General features: G+C 45.0%; 1 protein-coding gene across 1 annotated transcript; it reads left to right on the top strand.

Moving 5' to 3' along the window:
* Positions 1–8,248: 8,248 nt before the first annotated feature.
* On the top strand, positions 8,249–11,518 carry LOC123411495 (probable inositol oxygenase). The gene is made up of 10 exons (XM_045104452.1): positions 8,249–8,396; positions 8,562–8,661; positions 9,497–9,783; positions 9,899–9,958; positions 10,046–10,098; positions 10,181–10,303; positions 10,420–10,489; positions 10,580–10,658; positions 10,753–10,834; positions 11,210–11,518. Exons 1-10 carry the CDS (start codon positions 8,366–8,368, stop codon positions 11,234–11,236), a joined length of 912 nt encoding a protein of 303 aa, XP_044960387.1. The 5' UTR covers positions 8,249–8,365; the 3' UTR covers positions 11,237–11,518.
* Positions 11,519–13,227: the final 1,709 nt, after the last annotated feature.

Genomic DNA, 13,227 nt, shown 5'->3' with positions numbered 1-13,227 from the left:
GGCGGCAATTGCTAACATGATTCGGACTGATTTCAGCTTCGCTACGGGAAAGAAAGTCTCTTCGTAGTCAACTCCTTGAATTTGTCGAAAACCCTTTGCGACAAGTCGAGCTTTGTAAACGGTTACATTATCGTTTGCATCAGTCTTCTTCTTGAAAATCCATTTATTTTCTATGGATTGCCGGTCATCGGGCAAGTCCACCAAAGTCCATACTTTGTTCTCATACATGGATCCTATCTCGGATTTCATAGCTTCAAGCCATTTGTTGGAATCCGGGCCCGCCATCGCTTCTTCATAGTTCGAAGGTTCACCGTTGTCTAACAACATGATTTCCATCACAGGGTTGTCGTACCACTCTGGTGCGGAGCGTGCCCTCGTGGACCTTCGCGGTTCAGTAGTAACTTGATCCGAAGCTTCATGATCATTATCATTAACTTCCTGTTCAGTTGGTGTAGGCGCCACGGGAACAACTTCCTGCGCTGCGCTACTATCCTGTTCGAGAGGGGGGTAATTTCCTCATCAAATTCTACCTTCCTCCCACTTACTTCTTTCGAGAGAAACTCTTTCTCTAGAAAGGATCCGTTCTTGGCAACAAACGTTTTACCTTCGGATCTAAGATAGAAGGTATACCCAATAGTTTCCTTAGGGTATCCTATGAATATGCATTTCTCCGCTTTGGGTTCGAGCTTTTCTGGTTGAAGTTTCTTCACATAAGCATCGCAGCCCCAAACTTTAAGAAACGACAACTTAGGTTTCTTGACAAACCATAATTCATACGGTGTCGTCTCAACGGATTTAGACGGTGCCCTATTTAAAGTGAATGCTGCAGTTTCTAATGCGTATCCCCAAAATGATAGCGGTAAGTCGGTAAGAGACATCATAGATCATACCATATCTAATAAAGTGCGATTACGACGTTCAGACACTCCATTGCGTTGCGGTGTGCTAGGCGGCGTGAGTTGTGAAACAATTCCACACTTTCTTAGGTGTGTGCCAAACTCGTGACTCAAATATTCTCCTCCACGATCAGATCGTAGACATTTAATTTTTCTGTCACGTTGATTCTCAACCTCACTCTGAAATTCCTTGAACTTTTCAAACGTCTCAGATTTGTGCTTCATCAAGTAGATATACCCATACCTACTCAAATAATCGGTGAGAGTGAGAACATAACGATAGCCACCGCGAGCTTCAACGTTCATTGGACCACACACATCAGTATGTATTATTTCCAATAAGTCGGTTGCTCTCTCCATTATTCCCGAGAATGGAGTTTTAGTCATCTTGCCCATGAGGCACGGTTCGCATGTGTCAAATGATTAAAAGTCAAGAGACTCTAATAGTCCATCAGTATGGAGCTTCTTCATGCGCTTAACGCCGATATGACCAAGGCGGCAGTGCCACAAGTATGTGGGACTATCATTATCAACTTTACATCTTTTGGTACTCACACTATGAATATGCTTAACATCATGATCGAGATTCATCAATAATAAACCATTCACCAGCGGAGCATGACCATAAAACATATCACTCATATAAATAGAACAACCATTATTCTATGACTTAAATGAGTAGCCACCTCGCATCAAGCAAGACCCTGATACAATGTTCATGCTTAAAGCTGGTACTAAATAACAATTATTAAGGTTTAAAACTAATCCCGACGGTAGATGTAGAGGTAGCGTGCCGACGGCGATCACATCGACCTTGGAACCATTCCCGACGCGCAACCTTGGCCAGTCTCCGCATATTCCGCAGTTCCTGCTTTGAGTTGCAAATGTGAGCAACATCACCGGTATCAAATACCTAGGAGCTACTACGAGCGCTGGTAAGGTACACATCAATAACATGTATATCATATATACCTTTAACGTTGCCGGCCTTCTTGTCCGCTAAGTATTTGGGACAGTTCCGCTTCGAGTGACCTTTTCCCTTGCAATAGAAGCACTCAGTCTCAGGCTTGGGTCCATTCTTTTTCTTCTTCCCGGCATCTGGCTTACCGGGCGCGGCAACAGCTTTGCCGTCTTTCTTGAAGTTCTTCTTACCCTTGCCTTTCTTTAAACTAGTGGACTTGTTGACCATCAACACTTGATGCTCTTTCTTGATTTCTACTTCTGCAGACTTGAGCATCGAGTACAACTCGGTAATGGTCTTCTCCATCCTTTGCATGTTGTAGTTAAGCACAAAGTCTTTGTAGCTTGGTGGGAGAGACTGGAGGATTCTGTCAATTATAGCATCATCCGGAAGTTCGACTCCAAGTGAAGTCAGACGACTGTGTAACCCAGCCATTTTGAGTATGTGCTCACTGACAAAACTGTTCTCCTCCATCTTACAGCTAAAGAACTTGTCGGAGACTTCATATCTCTCGACACGGGCATGAGCTTGAAAAACTAGCGTCAGCTCCTGGAACATCTCATATGCTCCGTGTTGCTCAAAACGCCTTTGGAGCCACGTTTCTAAACTGTATAACATGCCAAACCTAACCAGAGAGTAGTCATCACTCTGCGTTTGCCACACGTTTAGAATGTCCTGGGCTGCTACGGGAGCGGGAGGGTCACCTAGCGGCGCATCAAGGACATAAGCCTTTTTAGCTGCTTCAAGGATGAGCTTCAAGTTGCGAACCTAGTCCGCATAGTCGCTACCATCATCTTTCAGCTTGTTTTTCTCTAGGAATGCATTGAAATTGAGGTTGACATTGGCCATCTACAATATTTATAAAGACAACTTTTAGACTAAGTTCATGACAATTAAGTTCATTTAATCAAATTAAGTATGAACTCTCACTTAAATCGACATCCCTCTAGTCATCTAAGTGATACATGATCCATGTTGACTAACCCGTGTCCGATCATCACGTGAGACGGACTAGTCACCATGGTGAGCAACTTCATGCTGATCGTATTCAACCATACGACTCATGTTCGACCTTTCGGTATCTTGTATTCGAGGTCATGTCTGTACATGCTAAGCTCGTCGAGTCAACCTAGGTGTTTCGCGTGTGTAAATCTGGCTTACACCCGTTGTATGCGAACGTTAGAATCTATCACGCCCGATCATCACGTGGTGCTTCGAGACAACGATCCTTCGCAACGGTGCACACTTAGGGGAATACGTTCTCGAAATTTTAAGAGGGATCATCTTATTATGCTACCGTCGTTCTAAGCAATAAGATGTAAAACATGATAAACATGACAATGCAATCATATAGTGACATGATATGGCTATTATCATCTTTGCCCTTTCGATCTCCATCTTCAGGCATCGCATGATCATCATCGTCACCGGCGTGACACCATGATCTCCATCATCGTGTCTCCGTGAAGTCGTCACGCCAACTACTACTATAGCTAACCGTTAGCAATGAAGTAAAAGTAGTAAGCACATGGCGTTGCATCTCATACAATAAATTAAGACAACTCCTATGGCTCCTGTCGGTTGTCATACTCATCGACATGCAAGTTGTGAAACCTATTACAATAACATGATCATCTCATACATCATACATGCAACATCACAACTTTGGCCATATCACATCACATGTCAAACCCTGCAAAAACAAGTTAGACGTCCTCTAATTATTGTTGCAAGTTTTACGTGACTGATTTGGGTTTCTAGCAAGAACGCCTTCTTACCTACGTGACAGCCACAACGATGATATGCCAAAGCTATTTACCCTTCATAAGGACCCTTTTCATCAAATCCAATCCGAATAGAGTGGGAGAGACAAACACCCGCTAGCCACCTTTATGCACGGTGTGCATGTCTGTCGGTGGAACCAGTCTCACATAAGCGTACGTGTAAAGTCGGTCCGGGCCGCTTCATCCCACAATACCGCTGGAAAAGAATAAGACTAGTAGAGGCAATCAAATTGACAAATCATCGCCCACAACTTTTGTGTTCTACTCGTGCATAGAATCTACGCATAGAAAACCTGGCTCGGATGCCACTGTTGGGAACGTCGCATAAATTCAAAATTTTCCTACGCATATTCAGATCTTCCTATGGAGAGACCAGCAACGAGAGAGGGGTAAGAGCATCTTCATACCTTTGAAGATCGCTAAGCGGAAGCGTTACTAGAACGCAGTTGATGGAGTCGTACTCGTGGCGATTCAGATCGCGGTGTGATTCCGATCTAGTGCCGAACTACGGCACCTCCGTGTTCAACACACGTGCAGCCCGGTGACGTCTCCCGCACCTTGATCCAACAAGGAGGAGGGAGAGGTTGGGGAAGGACTCCAGCAGCACGACGACGTGGTGTCGATGGAGAGACGAGGTCTCCCGGCAGGGCTTCGCCAAGCACCGGCAGAGAGGAGTAGGAGGAAGGGCAGGGCTGCGCCGAGAGAGAGAGAAAATCGTGTGTCCAACAGCCCCGAAACCTCAACTATATATAGGGGGAGAGGGAGGGGGCGCAGCCCTTAGGGTTCCCACCCCCAAGGGGTGCGGCAGCCCCCATCTGCGCGAGGAGGTGGCGGCCAGGAGGGGAGGAGGGGTGTGGCGCACCCCTGGTGGGCCTTAGGCCCACCTGGCTTAGGGTTTGCCCCCCCCCTTCCCTCTGCCTTGCGCATTGGGCTGAGCGGGGAGGCGCACCAGCCCACCTAGGGGCTGGTTCCCTCCCCCACTTGGCCCATCTAACCTCCCAGGGTCGTTTCCCCCCTTCGGTGGACCCCTGGGGCCACCTCCGGTGGTCCCGGTGGTCCCGGTATGTTACCGGTGATGCCCGAAACACTTCCGGTGTCCGAAATCATCCGTCCTATATATCAATCTTTACCTACGGACCATTCCGGAGCTCCTCGTGACGTCCGGGATCTCATCCGGGACTCCGAACAACTTTCGGTAACCTCGTATAACAATTCCCTATAACCCTTGGGTCATCGAACCTTAAGTGTGTAGACCCTACGGGTTCGGGAGACACGCAGACATGACCGAGACACCTCTCCAGTCAATAACCATCAGCGGGGTTTGGATACCCATGGTGGCTCCCACTTACTCCACGATGATCTCATCGGATGAACCACGATGTCAACGATTCAATCAATCTCGTATACAATTCCCTTTGTCTGTCGGTATAGAACTTGCCCGAGATTCGATCGTCGATATACCAATACCTTGTTCAATCTCGTTACCGGTAAGTCTCTTGACTCGTTCCGTAGCACGTCATCGTGTGAGTAACTCCTTAGTCACATTGAGCTCATGATGATGTTCTACCGAGTGGGCCCAGAGATACCTCTCCGTCACACGGAGTGACAAATCCCGATCTCGATTCGTACCAACCCAACAGACACTTTCGGAGGTACCCGTAGTGCACCTTTATAGTCACCTAGTTACGTTGTGACGTTTGATACACCCAAAGCACTCCTACGGTATCCGGGAGTTGCACAATCTCACGGTCGAAGGAAAAGACACTTGACATTAAAAAAGCTTTAGCATACGAACAATACGATCTAGTGCTATGCTTAGGATTGGGTCTTGTCCATCACGTCATTCTCCCAATGATGTGATCCCGTTATCAATGACATCCAATGTCCATGATCAGGAAACCATGATCATCTATTGACTAACGAGCTAGCCAACTAGAGGCTTGCTAGGGACACATTGTGATCTATTTATTCACACATGTATTACTGTTTCCTGTTAATACAATTATAGCATGAACAATAGACGATTATCATGAACAAGGAAATATGATAATAACCATTTTATTATTGCCTCTAGGGCATATTTCCAACAGTCCAGCCCTCTTCATCGTTTTCTTCTCCAGGACAGTGATTTGTTTCCCAGGTTTTGATCTAGACATCTTCTGTCTATAACCGTCGTGTCGGCATTGTTTTCTTGGCTCTCATGATGTTTCGGATGTCTAGAGGCGCAATCAAGTTTGGCTCACGGGTAAAGGTGGAAGACAATGTCAAAAAGACCGGTGTATTTTTTTTTTCTGTAGGACCTTATGAGGATTAGTCGACTCTAGTATATGGCCCTTTGCCTTTTCGAAGACAATGAGATCTCGGCACCTACCACCGAAGAGAATTCATACCCATTTCCACAGAGTATGTATGGTCGACTTTATACCATTAATATTTTTTGGACACAATGATTGGTGTCTCCCATATCTTGGGCTCTCAAATATGTCTAGTGTGTTTGTTGTCTCTAGACATAACTACTTAAAATAAATAATTTAAAAGAGCCTACATGGTGCATTGCCATTTCTTATTGGCTTCGCTTTTCAAATTGGGATTTCCCTTTTTTGTTACTTTTCATAATTAGGGTTAGCTAATGATTATATTTTAGATTTAGTGATTTCATTATCAACATGCATGGTCCAACAAAATATAAAGCCTCGGGCCAAGGGTCCCATGATTTGTGCCTTTTATTTCTGTTTGCGTTTAGTTTTGATCGATTGTCGCACGTCTCTGTTTCCATGTAGCTTAATATTTTGATAATTTAAAAAAATCCATGATGCTGGGATCAACGTATAACTATTCTCGTCTTTTTTTCTCCCCTAATCTTCCCTAATCTTCAATGAGAAAATGCAACCTAATGCTAGTCCGTTAAATCCATAAATACATGGATGTCACTGTAGCATCATTCGTCTTTTTATGTCAAGCCAGAATGTAGAAAATAAAAGATAAAAACATCCTTCATTCGTAGAGTTCTAAATTTGAGGGGGACGATCATGCCCATTTAAATAGTACATGATTTAATTTGTACCAAAATATGTGTGAATACACCATGGCAAAAACTAAAATTGTACATCTAACGAAAAAAAACTAAATATTGTCTACAAGAGTTTGGAGTGTATGAACACTTTCTTTAAGTGTATTGCAAAACGTTAATTAGTAAAATCAAGTAGTATTTTGTCATATGAACCAGACAATCCACATAGAAAAGGTTAACATGATCTCAACCCACTATTTTTTGATAAAATCGATTGAATAAAAGTGGCCTTAAGTTTTTCCTTTTTTGACGATGGGCCTTAAGTTTTTTCTAATTCTTCTTTTTCATTGTTACCGGAGAAGGAGGGCATAAAGTGTCGTTTTAATACCTGCGTCAGTCTTTTGGAGGTGTTCGGATGAACGTATGTATGAACGTTAGGCTGCTCGTAATGGTAGTATCATAGGTAGTATCATACATGCCAACTAGGCAATTTCAATGAGGTGACTTGGAATTAAATGAACAAAGAGAGAGTTGAGTCTCATATCATGATACCGTATCATATTAAATGATGTGTTACTATGTGTCTTGCATGACAATAAATGAACTATCTTATGATACTACTCCCTTTTTTCTGGTTTATAGGGCTCAAATCTAAAATCTCATCAATCAAGGTGAATTGTGAGTGGATGACACTAGTTTTAACTAGCCAATGAAAATTTTCTCACATATTCAATTTCCAAGGCAATAAATGTAGCATCATCCTTCTCATTGGACTTGCATAGTGGATGTAGAAAACGATGTATGCATAGCCACTCATCTTCTTTTTCTAAACTCTATGAATTAAATATAGTATGGGACTCAAAGCACTTTAAATTAATTAGACTGAAAATGAGCCTAATATAATGAAAATCTGAAATTTTTAAAATGAGCCCTGTAAACCGGAAAGGAAGGAGTAACATATGATACTATGCATTACAGATGTGATATCATATACTAGTACCATATGCATGATACTAGTATATAATACTACCCATTACAACCACGTGTGTATTGTGTTAACATGATCTCAACCCACTATTTTTTGATAAAATCGATTGAATAAAAGTGGCCTTAAGTTTTTCCTTTTTTGACGATGGCCCTTAAGTTTTTTCTAATTCATCTTTTTCGTCGTTACCGAAGAAGGAGGGCATAAAGTGCCGTTTTAATACCTGCGCGCCAGTCTCTTGGAGGTGTTCGGATGAACGTATGTACGTACGTATGACAGTTAGACGTGTGTATTGTGTTAAAAAACACCTCTGACACAAAATAAAGGATAGTAATAACACAGCGAAACCCGGATGAGGAAGGAAATGAAATTAGGCCCTAGGGAAAAGGAGGAAAACAGACGACACGAGCTGTTGCTGTCATCGACAGGCGCAGCTCCACGCCATGGCTGAGTCACTGACCCAATTAATAAATGGGAAATCCGCAGGATAGCGCCATCAACACGCCGTCACGTATTACTCTTCGGTACCACCCTAAACAGCCAGCCGCTGACGCCTGGGCCCCACCCCCCCTCGGCCCTCCTATAAATACCGCTCTGGATTTCCCTCCTGCAGAGCAGAGAGCCCAACCAAGCCCATACGCCGTTACCGTCCTGTCTTCTTGGACCCTGCTTCTCCGCCGCTCTCGCTGCCGCGAGAGCTCCGATCGGCGATCTTTTTCCCCGGTCAGGATGACCATCATCATCGACCAGACTCAGTTCGGTGAGGCTCCTCTTGCCCGTCTCATTTGCGTGCTCCTTTCCTTGCCTCTTCTTGTTGAGTTCCTGTTCGTGTTTCTTGGAGTTGGAGGTTGAGTGCGCGAACAGAACGCCGTGGGATGGGCATGACGCTGATGTTTAGTCCGGAATTTCTGTTGGGTGGTTGCAGATGCGGCGGCGGAGAGGAAGGTCGCCGGGGACCCGGGGGAGCTCGTGCTCGACGGCGGCTTCACCGTGCCGGATTCCAACGCCTTCGGCCACACCTTCAGGTGACTTCTCATGGTTTTCCGTTTCTCGACCTCACCTCCCGTGTTTTTTTTGGATTGAAATAAAAAATCATCAATTCTAATGATATATATACACACACACATTTGCACGTTTTAAGTCGCGAACCATGTTTCTCCTGTTGAAACTCATCCCACGAGAAAGGACAAAACAAAGTTAAATTGAATTTGTTTCCACATGACCTCACCATTTGTCCGCACGTCGTTTATTTGTATCTGTCGTGGTTCAGTTTTTTTGTTAATTAACCAGACAACTCTTTTTACGCTCTGTTTAAGAAAAAAAATGCTCGAAAAGCCTACCAACAGTTGTACCACAACAACGAAAAATATATATATATATGTTATTAAGTTTTACTTTGTTTCTATATACAGGTGCTTTTTTTTAGGACTGCAGGTACTGATTATGACATGATAGGATATTTTTTACTAAAAAAAAAAGAAAGGAGAAGCACATCTTAAATGAAAAGATGTGTAACGGTATCACGAAGGACCTGCTGAAACCAATTAGCTAAAATTGGAGTAGAGGGAGTTAAGCTGGGCAAGAATCTCCCCGCATTTGCGCTAGAATTAGTCGAACAGAATCATTTTTCTGTATCTCAGCTTTCATAGGCTTGCTAATACTCAGAAGAAGAAAAGAAAAGCTTGCAGAGGCTCGCGAGTTTTTCTTTCCGCGATAAGCAGAGTTGGCACGGACGCATACTCCGTGGCGGACGTGCTTATCAAACCCTTTTCGCGAACCGAACTTGATAACCACAGTGCGTACTGCACCAACGAACGAAGCTGAAGCGGAGGCTGAGACCCACCTGCGTGCCTGCTGCAGGGACTACGACGCGGAGTCGGAGCGGAAGAAGACGGTGGAGGAGTTCTACCGCGTGAACCACATCAGCCAGACGTACGAGTTCGTGCGGCGGATGCGGGACGCGTACGCGCGGCTGGACAGGACGGAGATGAGCATCTGGGAGTGCATCGAGCTGCTCAACGAGTTCATCGACGACAGCGACCCCGACCTCGACATGCCGCAGATCGAGCACCTCCTCCAGACCGCCGAGGCCATCCGCAAGGACTACCCCGACGAGGACTGGCTCCACCTCACGGGCCTCATCCACGGTCGCTAGCTCTTATCAGCATCTCTGCACCAAAATATAAGGCGTTTTTACACTTCAAATTGAACATGCACTTCTTTTTTCTCATGTGTTGTGATGTGAGTTGCCGCGGTGTGCAGATCTGGGCAAGGTGCTGCTGCATCCCAGCTTCGGGGAGCTTCCTCAGTGGGCAGTCGTAGGTAATCAGTCAAAGAGACCCCTGCACACCAAACCTCTGCCAAATTCAGCTCTGAATCTCTGACGAGCTTCGTGGCATCTTTCTTCAGGTGACACCTTCCCCGTGGGCTGCGCGTTCGACGAATGCAACGTCCACTTCAAGGTAAGCGCCTCAACGCCCATGACCGGTTCAAGGCTGAAGCTTTGCTTGCCCTCTGACTCTGCATCTGCGACGATGCGTGCAGTACCTCAAGGAGAACCCTGACTACCACAACCCGGAGTTCAACACCAAGTTCGGGGTCTACTCCGAGGGGTGCGGGCTGGACAACGTGCTCATGTCATGGGGCCATGACGACTACATGTACCTGGTACGCGCCCGTTCATCACCTGCGCCGTCGCGCCGTCGTGCACGAGCCGCGAACCAACGACGAAGTTCTTGCACATGCCGTGTTCTCTGAAATGTGTTTGGGATGCTCGTCTTCAGGTTGCCAAGGAGAACAAGACCACCCTTCCTTCTGCAGGGCTGTTCATCATCAGATACCACTCCTTCTACCGTAAGCACGCACCGCAATGGCTTCGATTAGATAGGAGTTTTGATTTTGAAGTAATTAAAACCTCACAATTCTTTGGGTATGTACGATCAGCCCTGCACAAGCATGGAGCCTACACGCACCTGATGAACGAGGAGGACAAGGAGAACCTCAAATGGCTGCACGTGTTCAAGTAAGCCGATATGCATACCTGAAATGAAATACTATATGTAAGGGATAGGAGAAATGCAAAAGCTCAACACGCTCTTCGCGCATGGTTCTTGCAGCAAGTATGACCTGTACAGCAAGAGCAGCGTCAGGATCGACGTCGAGAAAGTGAAGCCCTACTACATGTCGCTCATCGAGAAGGTATATGCATGCCAGTGTTCTCCTTAGCCCTTGTTTGTTTCAGCTTCAGTTGGCTTCAAATCACCGTGGATTCGGTTCACTGATAAAGAATCAGCTTTGCTACCATAGTACACCTGGACATGCTTCAGACAATTGCACTGAAAATGGATCGAATCCAGATTCAGCTTCACTAGCAAAGCTGATTCTAAATAGCTTTCTTTTTTGCGGGTAAAAGAAGAAGCTAAATAGCTGTTTGTTTAACTTCTGATTTTTTTTTCTACGAGAATCTGCTGTCTGAAGCGATTTTATTTCGAGTGAACTCACTGACATCTCTCTTGAGAGTCCTGTAATAAACAAAAATATCTGACGCGATGTTTCCTGTCTGAATTTTCCCAGTACTTCCCGGAGAAGCTGAAATGGTGAGGAGGCACCCAGGCAGGGAACGGAACCCAAACAACATATGATAGTATTATTATTCCAGCTTCCACTCGCCATGGAAAACAGAAGGAAAAGAGATTGTTCCAAGCTGTCGTGTATTGTCACTCATCCGAGTTGAGTGAGCGTTGCTAGTAGTGTCAACTCCAGTACGAGAGCTATCAGCCATGCGTTAATATTATTGCGTATACCCTAATAAAAGTTTGCCGGTATTTGTTGTCTTTCGAGTGTGCTCTGTTCTACAGTTTGTAAACGAAATAATTTTGCTCACCTTGCAAGTACACACAGATACAGCATGTGCTGCTTGCGAGCGTGCTGTGTTCTTTCATTCTTTGGTAAACCGTAAACGGAATCAGCTTCTTGGAAGCTGAATCACGTGTGTATATTCCTTCCAAACAAAACGTGAAAATTGTGGGAAGAGAGAAACCTTTTTTAAAAGATACGGGAAGAGATGACCTTGACCCTTATGAGAATATATCAAACATGTCCGTGCGTTATAACATGAGAGAGAAAACACATGCCTCTAGCTGAATAAACATGACTCAAGGGCTCACATCCTCCATTTTAGTATGTGGCGACACCCATGTCACCGTTTATCCTCTATTGCGCCCTTGCTGACATGGTGGTGATGTCCGCCTGATCATTGTTGGGAAACGAAGCATGAAAAACAAAAAATAATCCTACGAAAACCCAAGATCTATCTATGGAGATGCCCTCGTAGACCGCTAAGCGGAAACGTATATTACACAGTTGATACAATCGTACTCTTCACGATCCAATCCGTCGAACGGACGACACCTCCACGTTCAGCACACGTACGGCTCGGTGACGTCTCCTTCTTCTTGATACAACAAGCAAGGGCGGAGAAGTAGATGGAATCTCGACCAACACGACGGCATGATGGAGGTGGTGGTGGAGCAGTGCCAGCACAGCTTCACTAAAACACTCTGGAACTATGAACGAGGAAGAACGGGAGAGAAGGGAGGGAGAGGGCTCACTACTAGGAAAAGGCCTGCTAATGGCGCACCTATTTTGGCTACTAATGGCGCACTATAGGTGCGCCACTAGCATCACGCCATTAGATTTTTTTACTAATGGCGCACCACAAGTGCGTCATTAGTATCTGATATACTAATGGCGCACCAGGCAGTGCGCCATTAGTATTGCTCACGGTGCGCCATTAGTATCTGGTATACTGATGGCGCACCAAGTAGTGCGCCATTAGTATAGATCCTGATGCGCCATTAGTATAGCTCATGGTGCGCCATTAGTATGCCTCCCAGGGCCATATTTACCCATATGCTCTGGCTTACTAATGGCGCACTAGTTGACGATGCGCCACTAGTGTGCTTTTGAAGTGCGCCACTAATGTGCTGAGTGATGCGCCACTAGTATGAATATTAGGTATTTATTTTATTTTTTCTGATATTTGCACAGATTACAAAATATATTATTGCACAGAATATAGAGAGCACAACATATAAACAACAGATTTATCGAATACAATAGAAGATTAGTCTCCAAATACAATTCATCATATTAGTCTCCGAATTTAAAATACCGAACAAAGTTAGGACATTACAAGTCTCGAGACCGCGAGTAGCGAGTTTGTCTTCACATTACAAGTCGATATCGATCATCTAAACTACCATCACATAGAAGAGAGTTGCGGTCATCACGATGAGCATAATCGCGATGAAACTGGTCTTCATCCGGTTCCTCCAACGCTCCCTCCTCTCTCCCGCTAGATAGCGCGCGTATCTAACCGTCGGCATAGCGATGCGCCAGGACAGCCTAGTAGCTGCCACGTGGCTGCCTCGGGTAGCACGTCTCCTCTATGCTGACCAGAACCAAAAAAAGGAATGCAAATTACAAAGTATTTCTATGATGTATTACAGTGGAATGTAGCTGAAATTTACAGTGCAAGAAAATATACAACGAAAAAACCTAAGGAATTAAAATGCTTTATCTCTATTTTC

This window comes from Hordeum vulgare, chromosome 7H (genome assembly GCF_904849725.1).
Source record: "Hordeum vulgare subsp. vulgare chromosome 7H, MorexV3_pseudomolecules_assembly, whole genome shotgun sequence".
NCBI classification, from domain to species: domain Eukaryota; kingdom Viridiplantae; phylum Streptophyta; class Magnoliopsida; order Poales; family Poaceae; genus Hordeum; species Hordeum vulgare.
This window is presented reverse-complemented; position numbering and strand designations above follow the sequence as displayed.

Bases quoted from the DNA above. Each gene is read 5' to 3' on its own strand.
- LOC123411495 (XM_045104452.1), top strand. From the start codon at position 8,366: ATGACCATCATCATCGACCAGACTCAGTTCG. The intron at 10,659-10,752 runs GTAAGCCGATAT...TGGTTCTTGCAG, and splicing joins AAATGGCTGCACGTGTTCAA to CAAGTATGACCTGTACAGCA. The intron at 10,835-11,209 runs GTATATGCATGC...GAATTTTCCCAG, and splicing joins ACATGTCGCTCATCGAGAAG to TACTTCCCGGAGAAGCTGAA.